We start from the raw sequence: 27,264 nt of genomic DNA, 5'->3' as shown, positions 1-27,264 counted from the left end.
TACCTTTTTAATAAAGATTTCCCAAAAAATGTGTAAGATGGCAATTTTCAATAATTTGTGTCTAAACTCTAAAGAGAACAGCAGTGCATATTGGCAGTTGATTTTTGCAATACTTCGAGCATATCAAAGTCAAACTGTTCAAATGGAGATTTAAAGCTTTTGTTTATTTTGACATGTTATATTATTGACTTTCAATTCAATTTTCTTCCCTCTTCTCTTGCTAAGCCTCTCTAGTATCACTCCCAAATGGCTATTTTTCATGTGTGACTGGAGATAGTGATTTTCAGCAGACTGTTTGACTGTGGAGGGCATTGGAGTTAAGCTCAGTCTTAGACTCATTCAATACCAATGCATACAGACTCTCCAGCAGGGGGTCACTAGAATAGAAACCAAGATCGGGATCCCTTTCTAACTCAGAGGCATGAATGCCAATTATGGCAAGTGGGACCAGCTAACTTGAGTGCAGACCCAATATTGAATCTGAAATAAAAACACCAGGGGCAGGGCTTTTAGTTCAGTGGGCGCGCGCTATCAGCGAGCCCAGGAGCAGCCGGGGAACAGACTGCCAACCGCGATTGGCCCCTGACCGCAATTTCACGCTGGCTGGCCAGTTAACGGCCAGCCAGCATGAAAAGCATGCTGAAATGCTCAGCACTGCCGGGGTGGAGGCAAGAGGAGGGTGGGGACTGATGTAAGCATGGGTGCAGGGGAGCGTGGAATGAAAGCTCCCTGAAGGCAGACAGCTGCCTCAGGGAGCTGAAGAATTTAAAAGCAATGAATAAAGGCTTTAAAATGCTGGAAAAGATGTCCACGTATCAGAATCAGTCACCTGAAAAAATAGATGATGAAAATTCTGTCCAAACTTTTTTTTAAATTAATAACGGAAACCTCATCCTGCCCTTGGATGAGGTTTTATCAAAAAGGCAAAGTTTGCCTGGCAAATTCGCCTGTCCGCCAACTGTAAGGTTGGACGGACCACAAAAAGTCCAACTTTAATGGGCTTAATTGCCCTCTTAGTTGTTGTCCGGTGTGCTTCCAATTTTCGCGCACACCTGCCAACCGAAATATCGCGTGAGTATGGGATGACATCGGGACATTCTCCTGATGTCATCACGTGCTAATTTACACTTGAGCGGATTGGGCTCATGCCCACATGCCTAGCTAAAAACTCTACCCTAGGAGAAGAAAAATGAAAAGAAAAAGAAAATGCTGGAAATACTCAGCAGGTCTGGCAGCATCTGTGAAGAAAGAAACAGAGTTAATATCTCAGGTCGATGATGTTTCAACAGAACTGGGAAAAGTTAGAGATGTAACAGGCTTAAAGTGAGTACAGAGACAGGGAAAGATGAGAGGGTGCAAAGACAACAAAAGGTATGGTATGAGGTGGTTGCCAGGAGAGATTAAATGAGAAAAGGCTCAAGGCAAAAGGCAGTGTTAGTAGGACAAGTAAAGAAACAAGATGTGTGTCTAGAGGAGGTGTGAGTGGCATAATCATGACATTCAAGAACAAAATGAGGGGCAAAAATGAAAAAAAAAACAAAACTAGCAAAGAAAAAGGAAACAAAATGGGGACTGAGGTTGAGCCTGAAACCTGATTTACAAAACTTTGTACCATACCATCAATTTTAAAGATTTAATTTCACTGTTGCTCCAGTAATATTTAAAAACACTATTACTTAATGGGAACAGCTAATTTGACAATTTATGTGATAAAAGAAAAACTGGAAATGTGAAATAAAGCTGAAAGTTGATGGTAATGCATAGTGGGTTTATTAATATCTAAAAGAGAAAGGCAGATTAAGGAGTGATCTTTCATCAGAACTGGCACAGTTAACAACAATAATGTATAAATATGTGCTGCCTTTAAAGCAGCAAAATCTCCCAAACTCCTTCAGAGGTTCAGGTTAAACCTCCCAATGCAAGAGTTGTGATGGAATTAAGGAAGGTAGATAAGATATTGTTGAGGAGATAGGTTTCAAGAAGCTTTTTGAAACTGGGGGTGTATGAAGGTCTTTCACTTTTGGCAAGGCTTCCAGAGCATTGGAGGGAAATAGTTCTGCCACCAATGGTAGATCAGAAGACAGGATGCAAACAGAAACATTTATTGAAGACAATGAAGATTCTAAGGTTGACATGTTGAGGGATGGGGAGCTAATGAAGGTTGGTAAGAAAAGGGGTAACATTCCAGGCAACAGAGTTCTGGATGTTGGAGTTTATATAGGCTAAAAGTGGGGGTGTCAATGAAGAAGCCATTAGAAAAATAAGACTGGGGAAACCCCTCTTACACAATTGCTGAGAATAGTTCTAAGAAAATAAAGAGAGGAGGGGAATACAGCAGCATGCAGTACAGACAAGACAAAGGCAGGAAAGACAAAAGAGTGCTTTTGTATGGAAACAGCAATATGTGAATGACACCTATTGGGAGGATCCACGCTGAAAATGGGGTAAGACAGTTAAACTCTCTAACAAAAACAGAATTACCTGGAAAAACTCAGCAGGTCTGGCAGCATCGGCGGAGAAGAAAAGAGTTGACGTTTCGAGTCCTCATGACCCTTCGACAGAACTTGAGTTCGAGTCCAAGAAAGAGTTGAAATATAAGCTGGTTTAAAGTGTTTGTGTGGGGGGACGGAGAGATAGAGAGACAGAGAGGTGGGGGGGGGGGTGTGGTTGTAGGGACAAACAAGCAGTGATAGAAGCAGATCATCAAAAGATGTCAACAACAGTAGTACAATAGAACACATAGGTGTTAAAGTTAAAGTTGGTGATATAATCTAAACGAATGTGCTAATTAAGAATGGATGGTAGGGCACTCAAAGTATAGCTCTAGTGGGGTTTTTTTTTTATATAATGGAAATAGGTGGGAAAAGGAAAATCTTTATAATTTATTGGAAAAAAAAAGGGAAGGGGGAAACAGAAAGGGGGTGGGGATGGGGGAGGGAGCTCACGACCTAAAGTTGTTGAATTCAATATTCAGTCCGGATGGCTGTAAAGTGCCTAGTCGGAAGATGAGGTGTTGTTCCTCCAGTTTGCGTTGGGCTTCACTGGAACAATGCAGCAAGCCAAGGACAGACATGTGGGCAAGAGAGCAGGGTGGGGTGTTAAAATGGCAAGCGACGGGGAGGTTTGGGTCATTCTTGCGGACAGACCGCAGGTGTTCTGCAAAGCGGTCGCCCAGTTTACATTTGGTCTCGCCAATGTAGAGGAGACCACATTGGGAGCAACGAATGCAGTAGACTAAGTTGGGGGAAATGCAAGTGAAATGCTGCTTCACTTGAAAGGAGTGTTTGGGTCCTTGGATGGTGAGGAGAGAGGAAGTGAAGGGGCAGGTGTTGCATCTTTTGCGTGGGCATGGGGTGGTGCCATAGGAGGGGGTTGAGGAGTAGGGGGTGATGGAGGAGTGGACCAGGGTGTCCCGGAGGGAGCGATCCCTACGGAATGCCGATAAAGGGGGTGAAGGGAAGATGTGTTTGGTGGTGGCATCATGCTGGAGTTGGCGGAAATGGCGGATGATGATCCTTTGAATGCGGAGGCTGGTGGGGTGATAAGTGAGGACAAGGGGGACCCTATCATGTTTCTGGGAGGGAGGAGAAGGCGTGAGGGCGGATGCGCGGGAGATGGGCCGGACACGGTTGAGGGCCCTGTCAACGACCGTGGGTGGAAAACCTCGGTTAAGGAAGAAGGAGGACATGTCAGAGGAACTGTTTTTGAATGTAGCATCATCGGAACTGATGCGACGGAGGCGAAGGAACTGAGAGAATGGGATGGAGTCCTTACAGGAAGCGGGGTGTGAGGAGCTGTAGTCGAGATAGCTGTGGGAGTCGGTGGGTTTGTAATGGATATTGGTGGACAGTCTATCACCAGAGATTGAGACAGAGAGGTCAAGGAAGGGAAGGGAAGTGTCAGAGATGGACCACGTGAAAATGACGGAGGGGTGGAGATTGGAAGCAAAATTAATAAATTTTTCCAAGTCCTGACGAGAGCATGAAGCAGCACCGAAGTAATCATCGATGTACCGGAGAAAGAGTTGTGGAAGGGGGCCGGAGTAGGACTGCAACAAGGAATGTTCCACATACCCCATAAAGAGACAGGCATAGCTGGGGCCCATGCGGGTACCCATAGCCACACCTTTTATTTGGAGGAAGTGAGAGGAGTTGAAGGAGAAATTGTTCAGCGTGAGAACAAGTTCAGCCAGACGGAGGAGAGTAGTGGTGGATGGGGATTGTTCGGGCCTCTGTTCGAGGAAGAAGCTAAGGGCCCTCAGACCATCCTGGTGGGGGATGGAGGTGTAGAGGGATTGGACGTCCATGGTGAAGAGGAAGCGGTTGGGGCCAGGGAACTGGAAATTGTTGATGTGACGTAAGGTGTCAGAGGAATTACGGATGTAGGTGGGAAGGGACTGGACAAGGGGAGAGAGAAGGGAGTCAAGATAACGAGAAATGAGTTCTGTGGGGCAGGAGCAAGCTGAGACGATCGGTCTACCGAGGCAGTTCTGTTTGTGGATTTTGGGTAGGAGATAGAAGCGGGCCGTCCAAGGTTGGGTGACTATCAGGTTGGAGTTAAACTCTGTAGCTGTTGCAGTGAACATTGAGACCAGATGTCTTCTTCAGCCTCACTGTGCCAGTTCTGATGAAGGTTACACTTGAAACCTTCACCCAAGGTTCCTTTCAGATTCTGTTTGGCCCATTTCCCTTTGTGCAATGAGGCTTTGACAATCAACTTTACTACATACCAAGCAGTAGTGACCTGATAAGGAACCGGGAGCATACAGACTTGTCTTTGCCTAATTGTAAAAGCTCCAGTCCTGTTAGTAAATTTAAAAATAATAGTCTTAGGAATATTTTTGCTTCAAAAAGTGAATTTGAGAACTTACAGAGAAGATTTCAAAAGCAAAATCAGGCTTCCTGGCATCAGGATTACTCAATGTTCCCACCACCTGGTATGTTCCTTTGACGACTTGAAAACTTTTAATTGTTTCATCATCTTCCTCAACAAGTTCTTCATCTTCTTTTGGTTCCTCCAGCGATGCTCCAACCATACAGCTGGATAGATGCTGGAAATGAATCAGGTATCAGAATTCAACCTTTGAGTTCACAGAACCATTGAATAGTACAGCACAGAAGGAGGTCATTCGATTCATCAAGTCTATGATGGCTCATCTGAGGTGCAATCCAGTTGGTTTCATTCCCCCGTGCCCTCCCCTATACCCCTGCAATTTTTTTCTCCTTCATGTATTTATCCAATTCTCTTTTGAAAGTTACTATTGAATCTGTATCCACCACTCTTATCAGGCAGTGCATTCCGAATCCTAATCCCTTGTTTTGTAAAAAAGCTTTGCTTCATGACAAATTTGATTCTTTTTCAAATCATCTTAAACCTGTGCCCTCTGGTTATCAACTCTTTAGCTGTTGGAAATAGTTTCTCTTTTCACTTTATCTAAACCCTTTATAATCTTAAACACCTCTATCAACTCTCCTCTTAGCTTTTCCTCTGCTCTAAGGGGACCAACCCCAGCTTCTCCAGTCTATGCATGTAACTGTAATTCCTCTTACCTGGAACCATTCTAGTACCTTCTCTAAAGTTATCATGTCCTTCTTAAAGTGTGGTGCCCAGAATTGGACAAAATACTCCAGCTGAAGCCAAACAAGTATTGTATAGCTTAGCGTAAGAATCAGAGTTACAAATACATAATTACATAAATTATATAAGAGTTACAAATCAAAATCTGCTGATGGAACCCACATCATATTATAAAGAGATTGTTTTTGTACAGTTCTCCAACAGCAATATTAACTTTCAGTACTGTCAATTTTAGCAGAGGTCAGTTTGGTCAAGGTGTCATGATGGAAGCATATAAAAGAGGAATTTCTGTGCTCTGATAACTAAGGCAGTGCATCTTACCACAGCCAATGAGAACCCATCCACCACTACTCTCCTCCGTCTGGCTGAACCTGTTCACACACTGAACAATTTCTCCTTTAACTCCTCTCACTTCCTCCAAATAAAAGGTGTGGCTATGGGTACTCGCATGGGCCCCAGCCATGCCTGTCTCTTTTTAGGGTATGTAAAACATTCCTTGTTCCCGTCCTACTCCGGCACCCTCCCACAACTCTTTCTCCGGTACATCGATGATTACTTCGGTGCTGCTTCATGCTCTCGTTGGGACTTGGAAAAATTTATTAATTTTGCTTCCAATCTCCACCCCTCCATCATTTTTGTATGGTCCATCTCTGATACTTCCCTTCCCTTCCTTGACCTCTCTGTCTCAAATTCTGGTGATAGACTGTCCACCAATATCCATTAAAAGCCTACCGTCTCCCACAGCTACCTCGACTACAGATCCTCACACCGTGCTTCCTGTAAGGACTCAATCCCATTCTCTCAGTTCCTTCGCGTCCGTCACATCTGTTCTGATGATGCTACCTTCAAAAACAGTTGCTCTGACATGTCCTCCTTCTTCCTTAACCGAGGTTTTCCACCCACGGTGGTTGACAGGGCCCTCAACCGTTTCCGGCCCATCTCCCACGCATCCGCCCTCATGCCTTCTCCTCCCTCCCAGAAACATGATAGGGTCCCCCTTGTCCTCACATCACCTCACAAGCCTCTGTATTCAAAGGATCATCCTCTGCCATTTCCGCCAACTCCAGCATGATGCCACCACCAAACACATCTTCCCTTCACCCCCGCGGCAGCATTCCATAGGGATCGTTCCCTCCGAGACACCCTGGTCCACTCCTCCATCAAGCCGTACTCCTCAACCCCCACCTACAGCACCTCCCCATGCATACGCAAAAGATGCAACACCTGCCCCTTCACTTGCTCTCTCCTCACCGTCCAAGGGCCCAAACACTCCTTTCAAGTGAAGCAGCCTTTCACTTACATTTCCCCCAACTTAGTCTACTGCATTCGTTGCTCCCAATGCGGTCTCCTCTACATTGGAGAGACCAAACGCAAACTGGGCGACCGCTTTGCAGAACACCTGCGGTCTGTTCCCAAGAATGACGCAAACCTTCCTGTCGCTTGCCATTTTAACACTCCACCCTGCTCTCTTGCCCACATGTCTGTCCTTGGCTTGCTGCATTGTTCCAGTGAAGCTCAACACAAACTGGAGGAGCAACACCTCATCTTCCAACTAGGCACTTTACAGCCTTCCGGACTGAATACTGAATTCAACAACTTTAGATCTTGAACTCCCTCCTCCATCCCCACCCCCTTTCCGTTTCTTCCCCCTCCCTTTTGTTTTCTCCAATAATTTATATAGATTTTTCTTTTCCCACCTATTTTCATTATTTTTAAATCTATACCTTTTATGCCCTTTTAGTCTTATTTCACCTCACCCCCACTAGAGCTGTACCTTGTGTGCTCTGCCATCCATTCTTAATTAGCACATTCTTTTAGATAATACCACCGTCAACACCTCTTTGTTCTTTTGTCTGTGACACCTTTTGATTATCTGCTCCTATCACTGCTTGCTTGTCCCTACAACCACCCCACCCCCCCACCCCCACTTCTCTCCCCCCACCTTAAACCAGCTTATATTTCACCCCTCTCCTAATTTTACTCAGTTCTGTTGAAGGGTCATGAGGACTCGAAACGTCAACTTTGTTCTTCTCCGCCGATGCTGCCAGACCTGCTGAGTTTTTCCAGGTAATTCTGCTTTTGTTTTCCACTGATTCCCTGTCAAGTGTAGACGAAAATGATGGACGGCCTCCCGACTCTCTCAACTTCTCGCACAACAGCTGCTGATACGCACGTGGTGGGGATAAATAAAATGCATTCTGAATCTCGTGGCCCTACGTCAGGGGCCAGGAATGCCTCCAACCGAAGTTGTCAACTATTATTGTCAGGTGGCCAGTACCAGAAATTTATGGGAGGGAGGGCAATGGTTGGGCGGTTGTATAGTTAGATGTTAAGTAACACACCCTTCCAGAATTTTCCCAACCAGAATTGTGTACACAAGTATGTATGCATACACTCTTTTACATGGTTATGCACAAACTCACACATACATGCACAATTAGAGATACACTTACACACACATGCATACTTATCCCCATATGCAGACTTACACACTTCACATCCAGTTACCAACATACATTTAGACATGAATACTTACCCCCACACAGTTAACCACACACACACATACACTTACTCCCCTCACATACACTTACCAACTCTCGCACATTTACACCCTTCCCCCCCACACACACCCCCAGCCACACATTTACCCCACCTCACACGCACTTATACCCCTTACACACCCATACTTAGCCCCACCCCCACCCCATGCACTTACACCCCTCACACACATACACAACCCACCTCTCTCACTCACCCCTCAAAGACACATACCTCCCTCTGACGCACTTACACCCCTCATTCACACACACTGCCCTTAAGTAGCCAGTTGCCGATCTCACTAACTTTCCCTGTATGAGTCCCCACGAACGAGTCTAAGTGGTTGAGGAAGATCCGTTTGCTCCGGATTTTGTCCGGCGTGGTGCCCGGTTCGGTGCCCACCATGGCTGCCCGGGCCCTTGGATACGCAGCGGGAGGACGCGTTGCTAGGAAGGGTCCTCGCCTGTGCCGTCAGGCAGCGAGCAGGACACCTGGAGGTCAGGTTGAAGCTGCACAGCAGAGTTGGGGAAGGATCCCATTGAAAAACAATCACTGCCACTGCCCGCTCCATCTGCTCTCTTCTGGGATGAGACTGGACCTTTTCTTCCCCAAAGGGAAATGAGGGCACGCAGGCAGCCAGTATGGGCAGTGTTCTTGAGGGAATTATAGTCATTACTCTGCAGCCTGGGACACACCACAAAGTGTCAATCATTGTCAGGGGATTCACACTGCAAGCTTAGCGGAAAGCACACATAGCTTTGCATAATGAGAGAAAATGTTTGCATTTATATAGTACCTTTTACAACCTTGGGAATGAAAGCACTTTATAGCCAATGAGGTACTTTCTTGAAGCATTGCCACCGGTATAATGATGGAACTGAAGGGTGAAGCACTTAGTCATCTTGTCCACATCAGCACTTTTCTGCAACAACCCAAAACTAATCCCGCTTCATTTTGCTTTGGTTCACCTACCAATGCCTAAATTAGGCGTCAAGGCCCAAAATTGCTCCAAAGCAGAGTATTGTTTGTACTTTGCTCTATTCTTGTGCCAGGAGACTCCTGCAAACAATAACTGGTCTTCCAGGCATCACAGCAAGCGACCCAGGAAAAGATGTGGAAGTAAGGTTTGCAGCAGTGCAGCTCTGAAGATCAGGGTCTGCACATCAAAAATGTCAGTGTGTTGAGAAACAGTTTATAGGACTTGGGTTTAGCTCACTATGCTGGCACTTGGAGTTACTAAGCCTAGCCCGTCTGCCCCAGTAAAGCCCTACGCAATGGGAGAATACCCCCCTCCCCCACAGTGGTGGGAAGGGAGGAAAACCAGCGAGAGTTTCCCCAATCTCCCCCAACCAACACTCATTCTCCTCTTAAGACCCAAGATAGGCCAGAAGTGGTGCCAAGCACAGGAAGAAAACAATAAAGCACCATGCAATTAAACAAATGAAGTGCAACATTGAAAGCTACCAGAGTTTTATTACAAAATGTATTCTTAATGCAAGACTTGGTTTTCAGTTTCTGTACAGCAAATATACTTTCATTTATGTTGGAATAATATGCAGGAATTGTACATTTATTTATTTTTAAAGTGTTATTAGGGTGGGGAAGAAAAGGAGAGGGTCCAAACAATCAGACAATAAATATATTAACTCTTCTCTAATAGCATTTTATTCCTGTTTCTAGATGTCATCAGTGAGGCCAACTAGCAACATCTACTGGCTAAAACCAAATACCTGAATTTCTGAAATAGAGTTCCTCTCTATTCCTCAGTACTTTGTTAGTTTTAGCTTGGAAAATCTGTACTTCTCCCATGAGGTATGACTGTCCTTCACCAGCCATACCTCCTCCACCGCTCCCCACCCCTTTTCTTAAAAGTCATAACTCTGCAATGGAACAACTTGATACACATGAAATATACAAATATATGGATAGGACACTTAATTTGTAAGGTCCTGTATAATTATTCATTTTAATCATGGTGGGGGGGGAAGAGTTCCTGCAATTCTCAGAAGGTTGATGTCGATCACTCTTCCTTGTTGCTGATTACCAGGTTCTCCAACCTCCAGCTCCCTCAGGAATCATGCACACAGGAGGCTTTCCTGCATTGAATCTTGGTTCATCAATTTTTCCATCTGATTTGCTGCAAAGTTCGACAATATTCAAAACTACCATTAGCAAACTGACAGGTGCATTTGTTTTTTGTTTATTTGTTTTCACGTTAGGTAGCTCTCATTTCCAGTCATTAAACAGGCAACAGCTTTAACAGGGCAGTATTTGTTTCTATTTCTGGAACAGGACCATTGCTTTAAAGCAGTCCAGAGTCCCAATCATGGACTGAGATCATCACTCTTGGCCAGAAGATTTAAGTCAGCTGTCACAAGACGACTTAAATATTGCAGTCCAGCACTAGCTAAGATTTAAAGCCTTGTTTTAACTTACAGAATTGCTCAGGATATAATCTATCTTCCTCTGTTCTAGTGAGCTTTTCTCCACTTTGTCTCTGTACAGAACCAGCTGCTGCCGGTCTTTGAGATCCCTGTAGGTCTAAATCAGGAGCAAAAAAAAACAGTAAAGTAAAAGAGCACTTGCAAACCACTGCATCATTTACTTTTTGTAATCTCAACTGATGCTTATGTCTTCAATTTATACAACATCTGGAATTGCTGTCACTGCATTACCACCACCTTTGCTCATCTTCCCTGAAAGACAGATTTAGCTCTCCTTTTTTCAGTCACATTCCCTTTAAACCAATCAGTACCTCCCTGCTGAACCATTCTCAGGTCTCTGGCAATGAGACTTCTAATGCAAGAGGTTCAGAAGAGTCAGAGTAATTAATCTACGGCACATTTGCATTCTCAACTCACCAAATTATTTTGATGGGTATTTGGGCCTTACGCACTCAAACTGAGCGCCTTTGTCACCATGATCAAGCTGCTGGAGAGCAGAAAGTGTGAAGAGGAATCCTCTTGCCATGCAACTCAAAAGTACTCTTTGGGGGAGGGGGTGGAGGATTGAGGGGGGTGGGGGTAGAGGTGGTGGATGAAAGGCTGCCATTTATAGTGTCCAAGAGGATATCCAGAAGCTGAGTTGATCCATGCCATTTCTGACATTAAACACACTTGGCTGTCGTGGACCTCTATGAGTGTAAAACACATCAACAATGGATACTCTGCATGAAACTGCACTGCTATTCTTTTTGTCAAGAAACTCCTTTCTATCGCAGCAGAAATAAATCCACACTTATACTTACATCAATCACAATGTTATGGCACTTGTACTTTGTGGCAAGGTTCAACTTCAGTTCTGTGTTATCCACTAAAGCAACGTATTCCTGAACAACCTGTAGAAAAGTGTTACAATACCGTATGAAATGCCATTGGTGATTGGCAAAAGAATCAGAGGTGACGTGAGGAAGCTTTTTTTTTAAAAACGCAGCGAGTTGTTGTGATCTGGCAGATTCAATAGTAACTTTCAAAAGGGATTTGTATAAATATTTGAATGGAAAACACTTACAAGGCTATGGTGAAAGAGCAGGCAACTGAGACCAATTAGATAACTCTACCAAAAAATCAGAGCATGATGGGCCAAACAGCCTTCTTCTATGTGGTATCATTCCATGAAACATCCTTTCTTTTTAGGGCAGCATGTGTTGCAGGAGCCCATAGATGATATCACAGACTGACTGTTTTGCAAACTGAACATCCATTGCTGATATCCCAGTCCCCATCACACGGTGTCAGGGAAACTTTGACCTTATTCCAAAAATTACCTCCAACTTGATATTTATTTGCCATGAGAGATAGGAATAGTGGGTAATAACGGACTTTTCCCAACATCAAGAGCCTTTGGGTCAGATATGATCTGATCAACTTGTAAAGTGCAGTGTCCTCTATTGTACCCAAAACAAAATGCATAAACCGCACCCTCATCAAAATGCATAAACGCTTACCCTCTCCTACATCACCAATGTAATAATTTCATTTGCCCCAGCAGCCATCTCAATATCCCAAATGGTTTCTGTTTCAGCATTAAAGGTGATCTGGTGTTTGCCATTTCCACATGAAAAAATGGATACAGTGATCCCCCACTTACAAAGTTATATGTAGCGTGCAGGAGTGGGGAGGGTGGGGGGGGGTGTGAGTTTAAATTGCATGAAAGAACCGAATCACCGCAGTATTGCGAATCCTCATGTGGATGTTAATGGCGATCATGTTGCATTGCCAAGACAAAAGACATTTGTGGCAGTGATAGTTATCTGATCCTAAAGACACAATCATATTATAACCCAGACCGTGACATTTCCATGACTGAGTAACTAAGATAATAAACTGATTAAAAAAATAAGTGACATCTAGGCCGATGTGGGGCAGCAAAGGAAGCGAATTTGAGGCTCAGAGAATAGTAATGCACAGAAGGAGGCTAATTAACTTATCATGGAATAGTAACTGCTAGTACCCCCACCTTACACATGGCACTGGTCCACTCTGTGGGCACTAAGAGAAGCCTGAAGGATTGTTGTTGTTCTTGTGCCTCTCCTCGTTTGGGGCCCGTTTGACTCCTATCCAAAGGAGGAGAATGAAGAAAATTTCTTCCAGAAGTATCAGAAGCTTGCATCTTACCTCAACCGGAGCATTGTTTTTATGCAAAATGTCCACAACTCTATGAAATCCAATTGGGGCTTTCTTCTTGGTATATCCTAGCCAATTCTAAAATAAAACAAAACACAATGTATCATCTATTTAAAGGGAGAAAGGTTATTCTTAAGGAACGTTTTAAAATTAATTTGTGGGATGTTGGAATCGCTGGCAAGACCAGCATTTATTATCCATCTCTAATTGCCCCTGAGAAGTTGGGTGGTGAGCTGCCTTCTTGAGTACAACTGACTGGTTTGTGAGGGCACTTCAGGGGCAGTCAACCACATAATTGTGAATCTGGAGTCACATACAGGCCGGACCGGGTAAGGATGGCAGATTTCATTCCCTGAGAGACATCAGGGAACCAGGTGCACTTTTATGGCAACCCGGTACTTTCATGGTCATCATTATTGATATTAACTTTTTATTCCAGGTTCAATTGAATTTAAATTCCCAGCTACCATTGTGGGATTTGAACCTGTGTATCCTGATCAATAATCCAAGCCTCTGAACTGGTAACAAAATGAGTATTCTATCATACCCCAGGATTTGAATGACCATAGTAATGGCTTGTGGCAAAAGTCACCAAAGGTGGAATGATGTGGGTAAAATATAATTAATTGAAAATTACCTCACCACACTCTGAAATTTAGTTTAATGGAAATAATATCTTTTTTTGTCTAATTCTAATTCTGCAGAATAATTATACTAACTGTAGATATTGGCCCCAAATCCTTTTAGTTTTCTTTTACCCCATCGAAAGCCATGGTGGAGATACAGGAGATACAAATCGGCTGCCACATTTTCTACATTACAACAGTGACAACACTTCAAAAGTCCAGTTCTGAAGAGGCCATTGGCATGAAATGTTAACTCTGTTTCCGTCTCCACAGATGCTGCCAGACCTGCTGAGTATTTCCAGAATTTTCTGTTTAGACTCAGTGATACAAATGACGACTTTATACAAATGTTACCTTTGTAGTAAATAAAGTATCAACATCTTTCCAAGTCTTCAGTTTGGCACGAGCTGCAAGTGTAGTGAGTAAGTACTGTTTGTCTGAAATGAGTGCAATGAGTGGACCAGGAATGTGACTTTAAGGTCAAAAATTCACAAATGCAGACTACGTAAGCTTGGATGAGGTAAGTTGTACAAGGTCATGAATATGAAGAAGGAAGACCTGTGAGTTATTGGGCAAAAGCATCAGGGGATGCTTTACCAACAACAGCCCAGATAGATCAATTTGAGAGAAGTTAGATTGGTAGGAACAGCTTTGGTGGGCGGCCAAATGATAGTTAATTTGTTTAAATCAGTGACAACAGTTAATAGCATGTACTAATCTTGATAGAAACTGTCTTACACAATATGGGTAAATGTGCTTCATATCTATAAATTACTAAACTTCATTTACTTAGATGTTAGCTGTGGCCCAGTTAGTAGTCACTGGTTCCGGGTTCAAGTCCCACCCCAGGACCTGAGCACAAAGCTCAAGACTGACAGTCTAGTGCACTATGGAGGGAGTGCTGCAATGTCAGTGGTGCTATTTTTCAGATGAGATGTTAAACTGAGGCCTCATCCACCCTCTTAAATGGACATAAAAGATCCCATGGTACTCTTCCGAATGTAGGGGAAACTATCCTTGGTGTCTTGGTCAATATTTATTTCTCAATCACAGAAACTAGCTGTTATTTGTGGGAGCTTGCTGTACGCAAATCAGCTGCCACATTTTCTACATTACAACAGTGACAACACTTCAAAAGTCCAGTTCTGAAGAGGCCATTGGCATGAAATGTTAACTCTGTTTCCGTCTCCACAGATGCTGCCAAACCTGCTGAGTATTTCCAGAATTTTCTGTTTAGACTCAGTGATACAAATGACGACTTTATACAAATGTTACCTTTGTAGTAAATAAAGTATCAACATCTTTCCAAGCCTTCAGTTTGGCACGAGCTGCAAGTGTAGTGAGTAAGTACTGTTTGTCTGAAATCTAAAACACAAGCAGAAGCAATATTTTCTGTTAAATATTAATATAAACACACAGAATATAACCTCACTAAAAACAGGACATAAGTCATCTACAAGTGATTGTTATTTTCATCCTCACATCTCTTGTGAAACTGATAGACATTTCTCTACATTAAAGACACTTATGTAAATTCAAGTTGCCCTTGTTAATGCTTCTTTATTCCCTAATCTTGGCCAGGATTCCAACTCAAGATGCCCTACGTTTGCATTCATATGTATGATGTATGGGTTCGCCCCTCTACCCCTAAATCAAAAACAGAGGTCACCACAATTGGAGGAGAATGCATCACATAGAGAAACGCTTTCCTAACTGGTCAGTAATTTCTGACGCAGATTTTGTTCATACACCTTGTGCAGTCCAGTTCCGCATTCTTCTGTTAGCATGTTAAAATAAACTTGCCTGTGGTGTTTTGGTCCAGCTCACAGGTAAGGGTTTTGTTTTCTGTACAGAATGTATTCCTATTAGGTAGGCAAGTTATTCCCCAGTCCCTGCTGATCTATGCTGGGGTGACAGTCGGGATGCTACAGCCGGCCTCAGCATTTATGGTATTAGCAAAAGAAGAAAAATACACAGCCAAGGTCACCATTGCCAACTGCATTCAGCAAGTGCTTCTGGCGACATGCATCTGTTCCAGACAGAATCAAGCTCAGAAATGGTATTTCTCGCTATCACAGCTCACTGTTGCATACCGAGATTTGACATATGAGGTAACTTGATATAACATACTAAGTGCTACAATTGAGTTAAACTTGTGTCTCAAAGGGTTGGGGCTACAAGACAGAAGGGCTGAGTGGTGTAGATTACAATTTGAATGAGATGTCTGAACTAATGTGCCTCACACAATAAAGCTTCAGTTTGGATATTTCAGTGATCGTTCACACCTGTTCTGATGAGTTGATTCATCACGTATGAGCTCCCAAGGGTGAGTTCCCAAGGCATCCTGACGAGGTTGTAGTGTAGTGGTATTGTCACTGGATTAGTACTCCAGATACCCAGGGTAATTCTCTGGATTTGAATCCCACCAAGGCACATGGTGAAATTTGAATTCAATAAAAAAAATCTAAAAGTCTAATGATGACCATGAAACCTTTGCTGATTGTCGTAAAAACTCGTCTGGTTCACAAATATCATTTAGGGAAGGAAATCTACCAACCTTACCTGGCCTAGCAAGCCACTCAGTTCTCAAGGGATGGGCAATAAATGCCCACATCTCATGAACGAGTATAAAAAAAGATTTTACAAAAAAAAAATTCAATGTCAGCCAGACTCATATGGCTTCAAGAAAGCAGGTCTGGGCATGAATTGGGTATCGAGATAGAACAGGTTGGTTTTCCCAGCTAGTAATCGACCCTTAAGAAAATATAGCATTAAAGAAAATATTCCTTTCACTATTCAGAAAAGCATCTTACAGGAGGCGTTGTGGATGGAAATTGCTACTTTTGTTCAATCACGTAAATTCTGCAAAAATAGCCATCGACCTTGTCTTGACAGTGTTCATCAGTTTCGCCAATTTGAAAATTGGTGAAGCAAACTGTAGGCCCAATCTTCTAGCAGCGAGTTTGGCAGTGGGACCAGTAGCCAATTGCGAAAGTCAAGCGTAAGGTCAGCGTTTGCTGGAGGCGGGCTCTAAGCAGCAGTGGCTACCCCCCTGTAGCAGTAGGTAGCCAATTAACATCAATTAGGACCAAAGTGCAGATGACACTGGAGTTCTTCGGGTGTCGACCGGCCCCTTGCTAAGTGGGGAGGCAGCTTCCCAGCGGGTGGCCTGAAGGCCCTCCATCTTACTGGCCCCATTGTTAAGCTGCATGATTTCAAAGGAGGGAGCCTATTCCGTAAGCATTCCTGTGGAGGGGCACCCCTCCACACTAAAGGCACCAAGAGCTGTGGGCCTTCCATAGTTTCTAATCTTAGGTAGGCTTCTGAGGGTGCCTCCATTTTGCAGTGGTCTCAGGTTCTCCGACCTGCTTCAGCAGCACCTATCTCTCCCAAAGGGGCTGCTGTCGGTCGAGAGCTGCGGGCCCTCTGATTGGGCCTATCACTTCAGGAACCCGCTATCCAAAATTAGATAGTCACCATGGAGACAGCCTCTTAATTGGCTACCTCCCAGAAATTCTCTCTGTTGTCACATTTCTGATACATGCAGGGTCCGGCCTGGGAAAAGGTCCCATGCCTGAAATATCTCAAAATGCCAAAGATTCCACCCGTTAAGTGCAGGTTTATGCTCTTCTATGAATTGTGCCATGGAATTTTTTTTTACATCCACCTGAGCAGGCAGATAAAGCCTTGGTTTAACATTTCATCTGAAAGATGGCACCTTCAACAGTGCAGCACCCCACCCTCAGTACTACAATGGAGTGTCATCCTAAATTATGTGCTCAATTCTCTGGACTGGGTTTGAACACACAACCTTCTGACTCTGTGGAGGTAGTGTTACCACTGAGCCCTTGTACCATGTTGATGTTTGTTGATTCTTGGGTGACTGCTAAAGGAAGCAGACAATAAAATCACAACTTCTCATGAGGGAAATGGCAGCGTCTTTATACACATTAAATTGAGGAGGGCTGGGAGAATTTCTGACCATTTTCTCTCTACATATTAAATAGGGAGGATGGAATCAGTGATGAGCTTGGTCGCAGTGAAATACAAGCGCTCGTTGGGACCAATGTCTTTTATTTAATGAATGTGTTCTTACGCTCGACTGTAAAAGCGCAGTACTTACTTTGAAAGTTGTTTTCAAATTGCCTGGGCTACTGAATGTTCCCTATGAAGAAACAAAATGAGTTAGGATCACAAGGTATTTAATTTCTAAATGAGGACCAGAACAATTCATGAGATAATGAAACACGTACCACCACATTCCCTACCCCAACCATCATGCTGCTGGCACCAGCAGCAGTGCCCTCATCTCCCTTTCTCTGGCCATTAAACAACCTTGTCAATTAACATAATCTCGATAGGAACTGCAACTTTATTCTGTATTACGTATAGTCTAGCTGATGCTATTGCAACAGATTTAATTATGTTTGCCCCTGTAACAAAGATGTGTCAATTAACAATATCTACCCAAGTATGTGAGGTGGTGTTTAAATGTTTAAGATTATGATGGTATTAATTGATGTGTTAATAAAGTGGTGTTCATTTGTGTATGTGCCTGGATTAATTCTTAATGACTCAGGCAAAAACAAATGGAATAACTTACTCACTGGTGTGCAAGATTCCAACTGTGATTAAAGTGGTTTGGGCAACGTTCAAAAAAAAAATTGTTCTTGGGATGTAGGCAAGACTCTGTTTACTATTGGTCACTAATTACCATGAGAATTTGGTGCTAGAACTTCCCCTTGAATTGCTGCAGTCCTTGTGGCGATGATGCTCCCATACCAGTGTGAGGTCGGGATTTCAAGTATATTGACCCAGAAATTGAGAAGAAATGGCAACATATGTCCAAGTGAGGAACCTGGTGGTAACAGGGGTTCCTACGATGGTACTGCTCTTGTCCTTTGTAGTGGTCTTTGGGACAGGACTGGTAACAAACGTTGATCTGGGTTTTGTAAATCAGGTCAAGTTCTGATAAAGCTTAAAGGTGGAAGGTAAAACTCCAACCCCTTCTCTGCTGTGGAATTGAAGCAAAGGGGTTATAAGTTCATCTGATAATTTTAGGTCAATGTTACTTTATTGAATTAGCACTCAATAAACAACACCATGAATCGCTCTGCCACCAAGAATGAATAGTTTTATTTCTACATGCATTTATTTCAGGGTGGGGTGGTGGTTATTTTACATTTATGATCCAAATGTGTGCCTGCACTGATGGAATTCAAAATAGTGGCTCTTCCTCAAGGTGATAGTGTAACTGGTCAAAATACTGCAAAGCAGTTCCCCTATGTCATCAACTTTGCTATGATTAACACATATGTACAGACATACATACATACATATACATACAACAAACAATGACTTACTTCAGATTCCCCGTAATGATAAAAGCAGGAATAGTAAAGCGTTGTGACTAGTGGCATGTGAAGGATGGAGGCCTTCCTGGGATGTTTCCTGAAAACTTCCATTTGTCCAGACGCCTCAATGCGTTTATCATTCTCCTGAAAATCCCAAAGCAAAAAGGTTCACTTCCAATCCCAAAACTGATTTCTCACTAATACACCCATGGTTACATGGTTATTGATAAAATTAGATGTATAGCTGCTCTCTTTTTTTGCAGTTTGCTGTTCAGTTAAAGCCACTGCATATGCACACTGGATTGTATACTTAGAGGGCATTGAAAACGTACAATGCAGCCAGTGGCAAAGGAACAGCAGTTGCTGTTCACTATGCTGACAGTTGCCCACAAAGGTTCGTGGGATTTTGAGTGGAGTCTCACCGTCATCAGGACACTGATCCAGTGCAGCCCCCTTTACAGAGATCTGTGGTGTGTTAATGCAGGGAAAGCAACAGTTAGGCTCTTCAACCAATCAGACTGAAGAACGCTGAGTCACGCAAAGTCTAAACCAGGAAGTATAAATCAGATTTAAATCATGTACAAAAAGCAAAATAAGAAGGATTGAAAGAGGGAATGAGAGAAAAGGTGATAAAAAGATAGAAAAAATAAAAATAAGAATTATTTTAATTTTTCAAAATCTCCAATATCAAACAAACTCTGAAGGAACGAAATTCCACATTTATAAAGCTACTTTTTCAGGGCTGGAGAGGTTGTTTGGCATTAATTAACATGCTGTTAAAATGTCACTTTCACCTGAATGTCCCAGCCCCATCCTTTTTTACCACGTTTAGTTGGTAACTAAGGTTAAGTGCAACAACTTCTCGTTAATTACATTATTATTGAGCAGCAGGCTGTAACTTCCAGGTTTCCACATTTAACCGTGTATATGCATACTCTGGAAGTCGATGTCTGATTAATCAACAAAAATGGTGAGCGCTGTGATTCCCTAAGCAAGATCCAGACCGTTAATGCAAAACTCTTTTTTATTCTTTCATGGGATGTGGGTGTCACTGGCAAGGCCAGCATTTATTGCCCATGAACTTAGTGGCTTGCTGGGCCATAGCAGGGGGCAATTAAGAGTCAACCACATTGCTGTGGATCTCGAATCACATGTAGGCCAGACTAAGGTAAGGAAGACAGACTGCCTTCCTTAAAGGACATTAGTGAATCAGATAAATTCTTGCAACAATCAATGATAGTTTTATGGTCACCATTACTAAGACTAGCTTTATATTCCAGATTTATTAATTGAATTGCCTTGGTGAGATTTGAAACCACATCCATAGAACATTAGCTGGGCCTTTGGATTACTAGTCCAGGCACATTAACACTATGCCACTGTTTCCTCTACACTGGAGGTTAGAAATTACACGATGTGATATTAGCACACAAATGTTTAGTGGGTTCTTACAAATTTACTTTGTGGCTATTTTAACAAACCCTTTAACCGGAAGCAGGCAGCAGTATGGGTGCTGTAATGCACCCATTGGCGCCCTTGATTGAGGGAGGGGAAACTAGTCACAGTCCCCATTCCTCAATTTTGGAAAATACAGACTCAGCCGTGAGGAATAGTCCGTAGCCGCTCATGAAGAAAGTCCACCTGATGAGATTGGAGGGCATCGGTTACCCATGTTACCATCACCCAAAATTAGTCTCAGTGAGTAGATTTATAGTGTGATTACTGGCTAATTGGAAGCAGCGTAGCTCCTTCCAAAATGGTAATCAAGCAGGATATTATCATACTTGTGGAGAGGGGCCAGTGGCAGGTATGGGAGATGGTGACCAATGGCGGGTATTGGGAACGGGGACCAAGAGATCCAACAAGAATGGAAACAAAATTAAACTTAGCAAAAAAGTGAAATATTTCAAGATTACCCTTACCTCGATAATGATCTGTCTGTCCAGCAGTGTATAGTGATCTCTGACAAATGTGGCATCATCGTAAGCAAATGGAAGTCTAAAGGGAAAAACATGGGGATACAGTAATGTGGAATGCCTGTTTCAACACTTCAATAATGACCATTCCCCAGGCACTTGAAGTAAAGCAGCTACCCAGTGCAAGACAGGCATAACTGGTAGTGTGCAAAGAGAACACTTTTACACACCGGTTCTGTTGCAATGACATAGATTGGAGAGTGTTCAAAAAGAAAAAGAACTTGCATTTATATTGTGTTCTATTATGTCTTGCAGAAATGTTCTTGAAAGGCTTCACACACATTGTGGGAGCTGCCAAGGTCAGTCCAAAAAGCAGTCACACACTATACACAACTCACCTTTGTCTGCCCTTAGACACCACATGCTAATCAATGTGTTTGTCAATGATTACTGGAGTGAACATACCTCCTACTGCACTGCATGTTAGTGTGCCGCATAGAAAGGATAAAGGCACAGAAGGGGGCCGTTCAGCCCATCGAATCCATCCATTCTTCACTCCACTACTTCAGCCTCGAATAAAAATGAAGCTTATGTTTGGGTCAAGCTGCTCACTGGATATGCTTTCCCATTTAACGCAAGAATATTCAGTCTTTCTGATCTACCAGACTGTACACTCCAAGCTGGCAGTAATCTGGGTGCAGCAAGAGCCCAAACATAACACAACAGAGCTGGAAGGAATCAGATATAAGGCATTCTCCATATGGTCCCAGGTTTAATTCCTGATAAACACTGAGTTAGCAGATATCGGCCTGCACCTTTGGAGGGACAACTGCGAATGGTCACCTGGGCTAGGGAAGAGAGAAAGCAAACACGGCCAGGGTTGCAATGGCTTGAATTTCTATAGTGTCTTTAACATAGTTAAAAATACCCCAAGGCACTTCAAAGGAGTGTCATCAAACAAAATTTGACACTGAGCCACATAAGAGATATTAAGACAAGTGACCAAAACTTTGGTCAGAGGTAGGTTTTAAGGAGCATCTTAAAGGAGAAAAGATTGTTAGAGAGGTTTAGGGAGGGAATTTTGCCAATGGTGGAGTGATTAAAATCGGGAATGCACAAGAGGCCAGAATTAGAGGAGCGTAGAAAGTTGTACCAAAAGCAGAACCGCTGGAAAGCACGGTGTGAAGATTGGGTTTATGACTGGGCTTAATTGCAGCATGCTTGACACAGCCCGCTGACACAGACTGCCACGACTCTCACAAAGAAAAGGAACTTGGGTGAGGTACTGGATGACACAGAGCCCAAAGTCACACCACAGCAAGGAGTCGACATCTGCAGGAAAGGTGGAGAGAAAATGAAGATAGAAACATTTGGGTAGGAATTGTTAGAAAAGAGCACAAATAGCCTAGCTTCCATTCAGCTACTTGTATATATCTCTTCAGGACACTCACCCAGTGCAGGTTTTTAAATATTCTGTTTTTTTCATTTGGCCTTTGATATTCAGATGTTCCTTGTACTGCAATAGCTGTAACAAGAAATGAAATAGTTCTACAAAATAACCTTGCTAAGAAACAACAGCATTTTTGGAGTACTTTTTGGTGTTCATGTTCATTTGCTTCACACGATGTGAAAAAAAAATTGGTATCAATTTAACAAACAGAATCTCACAAACCAAACCACTCACATGGCAACAAGAAAACAATGCAAATGGTGGAATTCTGGAATAAAGTAAGAAAATTCTTCAAAGCATGAGAGGCACCAAAGGGGGAACAAAGAAGTTCATGTTTTGGGTATAAATGCTTCATCAGTTCTGATGAAGAATCCAGATGTGAACTTTTGTCCCTTCAGAAGCTGATGGACCTGTTGTGTATTCTTAGGATTCTGTTTTCACCCCAGGGCTTTTACACCTCCCCTCTGCCCCACCCCACATATCACCTGCAGTTTGATGACTGACATACAGGTAATGATTCTGAAGTGGTACTGGAAAGTCACATCAATTTGAATTCTACATCAGTGGGCATTTTGAAAAGTCATTTAGTCACTCCTTGCAGTGTAAGTGGGTAAAAAAAAAATCACATTGGGCCAGAAGTTTTTGAGTTCTAAAATGAAAGGATTAATGAGATAACACTCAATTTACCCAGGCCGGATATGGGACGGGCTTAAACAGAGGAGGCTGGTGGAATCCCTTATAATTGCACCTCTGTGCCTGGGATTCAGCTGCAGCCCGGACCCAAGGAGATGGCTGCTTCCTCTCTGCCAGTTTGCTGGCATTTTGATCCATTAAGTTGCACGGTAACTGGTTTTACATGGGGAAACTTCAATCGGAAAGACTGCACAAGAATTGAAAACGTTATACCGAAGCAGCAAGGGATAGTCACTCAAGGTCTAAGAACATGGAACATTGTTGAGAAAGATATACCAACTCACCCATGCTACACTAAACCTGTGGATGATTGATGGGGGAAACACTACTGTGAATTTTACATTTAATTTTAATTCACTCTCAGGATATGGGCATCACTGTCACATGCTGCATTAATTGCCCATCCGGAGGGCCCCAAAAAGGTGGTAATAATGAGCAGCCTTTTCTTTGAAGTCCTGCAGTAGTTTAATACAACTGAATCAAGTGCTAGGGCAGATGAGTCAACCACATCAGCGTGCAACTGGAGTCACAAATAGGCCAGACCAGGTAAGGATGGCAGGTTTACTTCTCTAGTTGGGATTTTTAACGGGTCAACAGCTTCATGGTCGCTGGTGCTGATGCCAGCTCTTTATTTCCAGATCTTTTAAGGTGAGTTCATATTCTCTGGATGACTTGTCCAGTAACATAACCACATAGCCATCATACCCCAAACAGTTACTAAACTTGATCCGGGAATGTTTGAGTGAATCAGACAGAGCTTTATTCTGCATCTCTAAGCTGCATTATACTTACTGCAGCCTCTTCTGTTCTCCCCAGAACCCTGCATTAAAAGAAACAAAGTATACTGTAATGTCACTTTGCACATTAAATTGCAGCAGCTTTCTTCTTGATTTAAATTTCTTAAATTTCATTCTTTACCTACTTCTGAAGCTTTCATTTGCAAGATTTGCTGCCGCTGATGCTAGCTAGCAAAATCTAATTCTACCCCCACCCAGTCATTACAGGATATTGATTAGGAGTGGGAATACTGGCTAATTCCACATTTCCTTTCACATCCCTGAGGCCCACTTGAGCATCCTTAGCGCTGCCTCGCAGATCAGCTGAGGTAAGATTGGGAATCAAACCTTATCTACCTTGCTTTCTCGATATTGATCAATCTCTTCCCCTTCTTTGTCCCCTCCCCTATCCAGAACAGTTTTGGGGAGATGGGATGAGATGGGAGTTTGTCTAATCTTCAGCCCCGTTGCCTCTTCACCTGTTCTTAACACCAACTATTCTCTCCTGTTCTCTAAGAATCCAATTCTTCTCTTTGCACTATTTTGCATTAACCTGCCATTTATTTATGTTGTTCTTCTATGCTCTATTCTCATAGCATGTGTATTCATAACCAAAAACTACAGGATATAAAAATGGTTGCCTTACTTGAGCATCTCCAACAGCAGTTTCTGCTCTCCTGTCTCTTTCAGATAGTGGACAAAATGTTGTAGGGCGACCTGTCTGTACTCCAGCTCTCGAAATAGTACTTCTACAATATACACACATACTTCCAGATAAGCATGGCAAATTACCAATGCAAAGAAACCCACATTCCTACATCAAATCATTCTGTTAAGGAATTACGCGATCATTTAAAAAGATATTCTTACCATCAGGGGCTTAGGAGAAAATCAGAGAGGTTTAACTTTTTTAAAGTATATGTTAAGCAATCTCCACTGCGTTAGATGTAAAATCATAGAATGTTGCAGCACAAAAAGAGGCCATTTGGCCCATCACAGTTGCGACGGCTCTCCGAAAGAGCTACCCACTTAGGCTTTTCCCTTTCCCCAAATCCTTCTAAATTTTCCCTTTTCAAATAGTTATTCACTTCTTTTGCTTCCACACTGGTTCTGGTAATGCAATCTATGGCATAGTATGCCTTTTAACTGTGTCTGTTTCAACTGACAGAGAGGCTGCATAGACATTTGCAACACAGGAGGAGGTGGCCAATTGGCCCAACGTGCCCATACAAGCTTCTTGTGACAGCAACACAAAATCTAATCCCTCTGTGCTGCTTTTACCCCATTGTACCTGCCAATATTTATCCAATTTTCTCTTAAAAGATACAAGGGTTGTTGGTTCAATCTAACGCTGCAGCAAAGTGTTTTGTGCTCTAATAGCTCCCTCCTTAAAGAAACTTCCCCTGGCATCTCCTCTCAATCACGATTAACGATCCTTTATCAAGGTTTTCCCAAACTAAAGAAATAATCTTTCCTTATTTGCTCCATCAAAAAACTCTTCATAATTTTAATAACCTCCATTGATTCTACTCAGCCTTTCCTGTTCCAAAGGAAATAACTCAATATCTCAAGTCTCTCCTCATTAGATGAGGCAGAACAGAATTACAGAATTATTGCGGCACACAAGTGGCCATTCAGCCCATCATGTCTATGTTGGCTCTCAGTAGGAGCAAATTACCTGGTGCCACTCCCCTGCCTTCTCCCCGTGACCCTGCGCATTATTTCTTCCCAGATGGCAATCCAATTCCCTCTTGAAAGCCTCAACTGAACCTGCCTCCACCAACTCTGAGGCAGCACACTCCAAGTCCTAACGACTTGCTGTGTGAAAAGTTTTTCCATATGCTTCTTTTGCCAATCACCTTAAATCTGTGCCCTTTGATTCTCAATCCTTACAGCAATGGGAACAGTTTCTCTCCATCTACACTGTGCAGACCCCCTCATGATTTTGGACAACTCAGGAAGCTATTCAGCCCATCATGCCTGATCAAAATGGTTTCCCTGGTGTTAACTATATTTATCCTTGTACCCTATGGGGTACAGTTTCCATGGGTGCAAATTGCACTCAAAATTACACCAGGTTTGCAGATTTATTTTATGTTCAAGTGTCCTTTCAAACTCATTTGCATAAATGTAAAATCATCAATGAATCAGCACAATCTGGCAGGGTTTTACAATGTAATTCTTACCTTTATGGCAAAAAATAGCCCCTGATGTGTTTAAGAGTGGCAATCTGATGCAGTTTTATTAATACAGCTAAAAATGGGTTTATCACCAAAAATAAGCATTTTAGTCCACCAACTGTGAGTAACTCAATTTTAAAGAATTGAAAATGACTTAAAAACCATATGGAACCATATGCTAGTTTCATTGGTGTACTGCAGTCAGTTCCTTAGTAAATTAATTTTTAAAAGCTTTTAAAAAGCTGCCCATTAGCGCTCCTGTGCACAAAAACAAAGTTTAATTTTAAGAGCCTCCTCCAAGGCCCGCAGACTGGAGCAATTAGTGGAAACTCGCCGTAGTGATTAATTCAATCCGGGGTGGCCAGTTTGTGGGACAGGCTGGTTTCCAGCCTAAATTTTGATAAACCAGTCTTGAAGACGGCGGAATTTCAAGTGCAAGTTCTGCTCATTGCAAATCATGTGTTTGTGATCTAAGTGCCTTGAGACGTTCCATTATGTTAGAGGCGCTATATAAATAAAAGATCAACAACAACTGCTTTTGTGTTGGTTTGGGCAATTTTGGGTGAGTCGCACTGGAAATAACTATTGTAACCTAGTGGAAATTCCAAGCCGATGCCTCTAATTCCGTTTGCAGAGAGAATTGACATCACCATGCCCGGGCAAAGCAAGGATAGCCTCTTACAATATCTTATATTAGTTTTAACATGTAACAGTGCCATCGAGGGGAGGAAGCAGGAGGAGCAGGCATTACCACTACTGTCAACAACACTTGACTTCAATAACTGGAGCACTGCAGCATTATAAACTCAATGGTAAATTCACAGCGTTTTTATGTGGAGACATGATTGGAGGTACTGACTTGGAAAAGATTGATGATCCCATGAGCTGAATTTAAGCTTAAAGATCAGCAGTAAGGAAAGACAATATTGTTTGCATGAAGTATTCCCTCAACTTTACTCAAACAGGTAAGAAATACTTCCCACCAGTTGGCTCATATCATCAGTGGCACGATTGGGGGAATCCTGTGAAACTAACAAGCGTCAACAAACATAACAAAGTGTCACATTCTATTTGGCACAGTAACAAGAATTAATGGGACCCTAGGGAGGTGCAGTGTATTTATACACAGCTCTTGCATCTCTGGGTCCCAGACAAATTCTGGACTAATGGCCGAACATTTCTCCTCTTCCTCATCCTTTTTCTCTCATCAGCCAAGGATCTATAAATGAAAATTAGCTTGGGTAATCCAACCCAGTTCCCTGCAGGTATGGGGCTAATATAGTGGGATTTGCTAGAAAAACAGTGAGGACCAATGGTTATACTGAAAAATGTTGATTGGGCCACAAAAGAGCAGGGTAGGAGGCATTTGGGGAGAACAGTGAGAGCGGCGGAGCGGGGGGGAGATAGAGCAGCAAGGGCGGGGGGAGTTGTGCGGCGAGGGGATAGAGCAGCAAGGGCGGGGGGGCTTGAGCAGCGAGGGGATAGAGCAGCAAGGGCGGGGGGGTTGAGCGGCGAGGGGATAGAGCAGC

General features: G+C 42.9%; 2 protein-coding genes across 3 annotated transcripts in view; both read right to left on the bottom strand.

Annotated features, from left to right (window-relative positions):
- Window positions 1-8,519, bottom strand: part of ak7b (adenylate kinase 7b) — a 65,607-nt gene extending 57,088 nt beyond the window's left edge. Inside the window, exons 1-2 of the mRNA XM_041214762.1 lie at window positions 8,422-8,519; window positions 4,871-5,050 (exon numbers count right to left, since the gene is read on the bottom strand). Coding sequence (XP_041070696.1) covers window positions 4,871-5,035 — 165 coding nt within the window. The 5' untranslated portion in view covers window positions 5,036-5,050; window positions 8,422-8,519. The remainder of the gene's footprint in view (window positions 1-4,870; window positions 5,051-8,421) is intronic.
- A 1,049-nt stretch (window positions 8,520-9,568) lies between these two features.
- Window positions 9,569-27,264, bottom strand: part of vipas39 (VPS33B interacting protein, apical-basolateral polarity regulator, spe-39 homolog) — a 31,386-nt gene continuing 13,690 nt past the window's right edge. For both annotated transcript variants that reach the window (XM_041215106.1, XM_041215107.1), the window contains exons 10-20: window positions 24,202-24,304; window positions 23,572-23,599; window positions 22,088-22,161; window positions 20,643-20,718; window positions 18,730-18,864; window positions 17,490-17,531; window positions 14,642-14,731; window positions 12,732-12,818; window positions 11,363-11,452; window positions 10,552-10,656; window positions 9,569-10,252 (exon numbers count right to left, since the gene is read on the bottom strand). In XM_041215106.1, the coding sequence (XP_041071040.1) occupies window positions 10,232-10,252; window positions 10,552-10,656; window positions 11,363-11,452; window positions 12,732-12,818; window positions 14,642-14,731; window positions 17,490-17,531; window positions 18,730-18,864; window positions 20,643-20,718; window positions 22,088-22,161; window positions 23,572-23,599; window positions 24,202-24,304 (851 nt within the window). In that variant the 3' untranslated portion in view covers window positions 9,569-10,231. The remainder of the gene's footprint in view (window positions 10,253-10,551; window positions 10,657-11,362; window positions 11,453-12,731; window positions 12,819-14,641; window positions 14,732-17,489; window positions 17,532-18,729; window positions 18,865-20,642; window positions 20,719-22,087; window positions 22,162-23,571; window positions 23,600-24,201; window positions 24,305-27,264) is intronic.

The sequence above is a fragment of the Carcharodon carcharias genome, chromosome 20, assembly GCF_017639515.1.
Source record: "Carcharodon carcharias isolate sCarCar2 chromosome 20, sCarCar2.pri, whole genome shotgun sequence".
Lineage (NCBI taxonomy): Eukaryota > Metazoa > Chordata > Chondrichthyes > Lamniformes > Lamnidae > Carcharodon > Carcharodon carcharias.
This window is presented reverse-complemented; position numbering and strand designations above follow the sequence as displayed.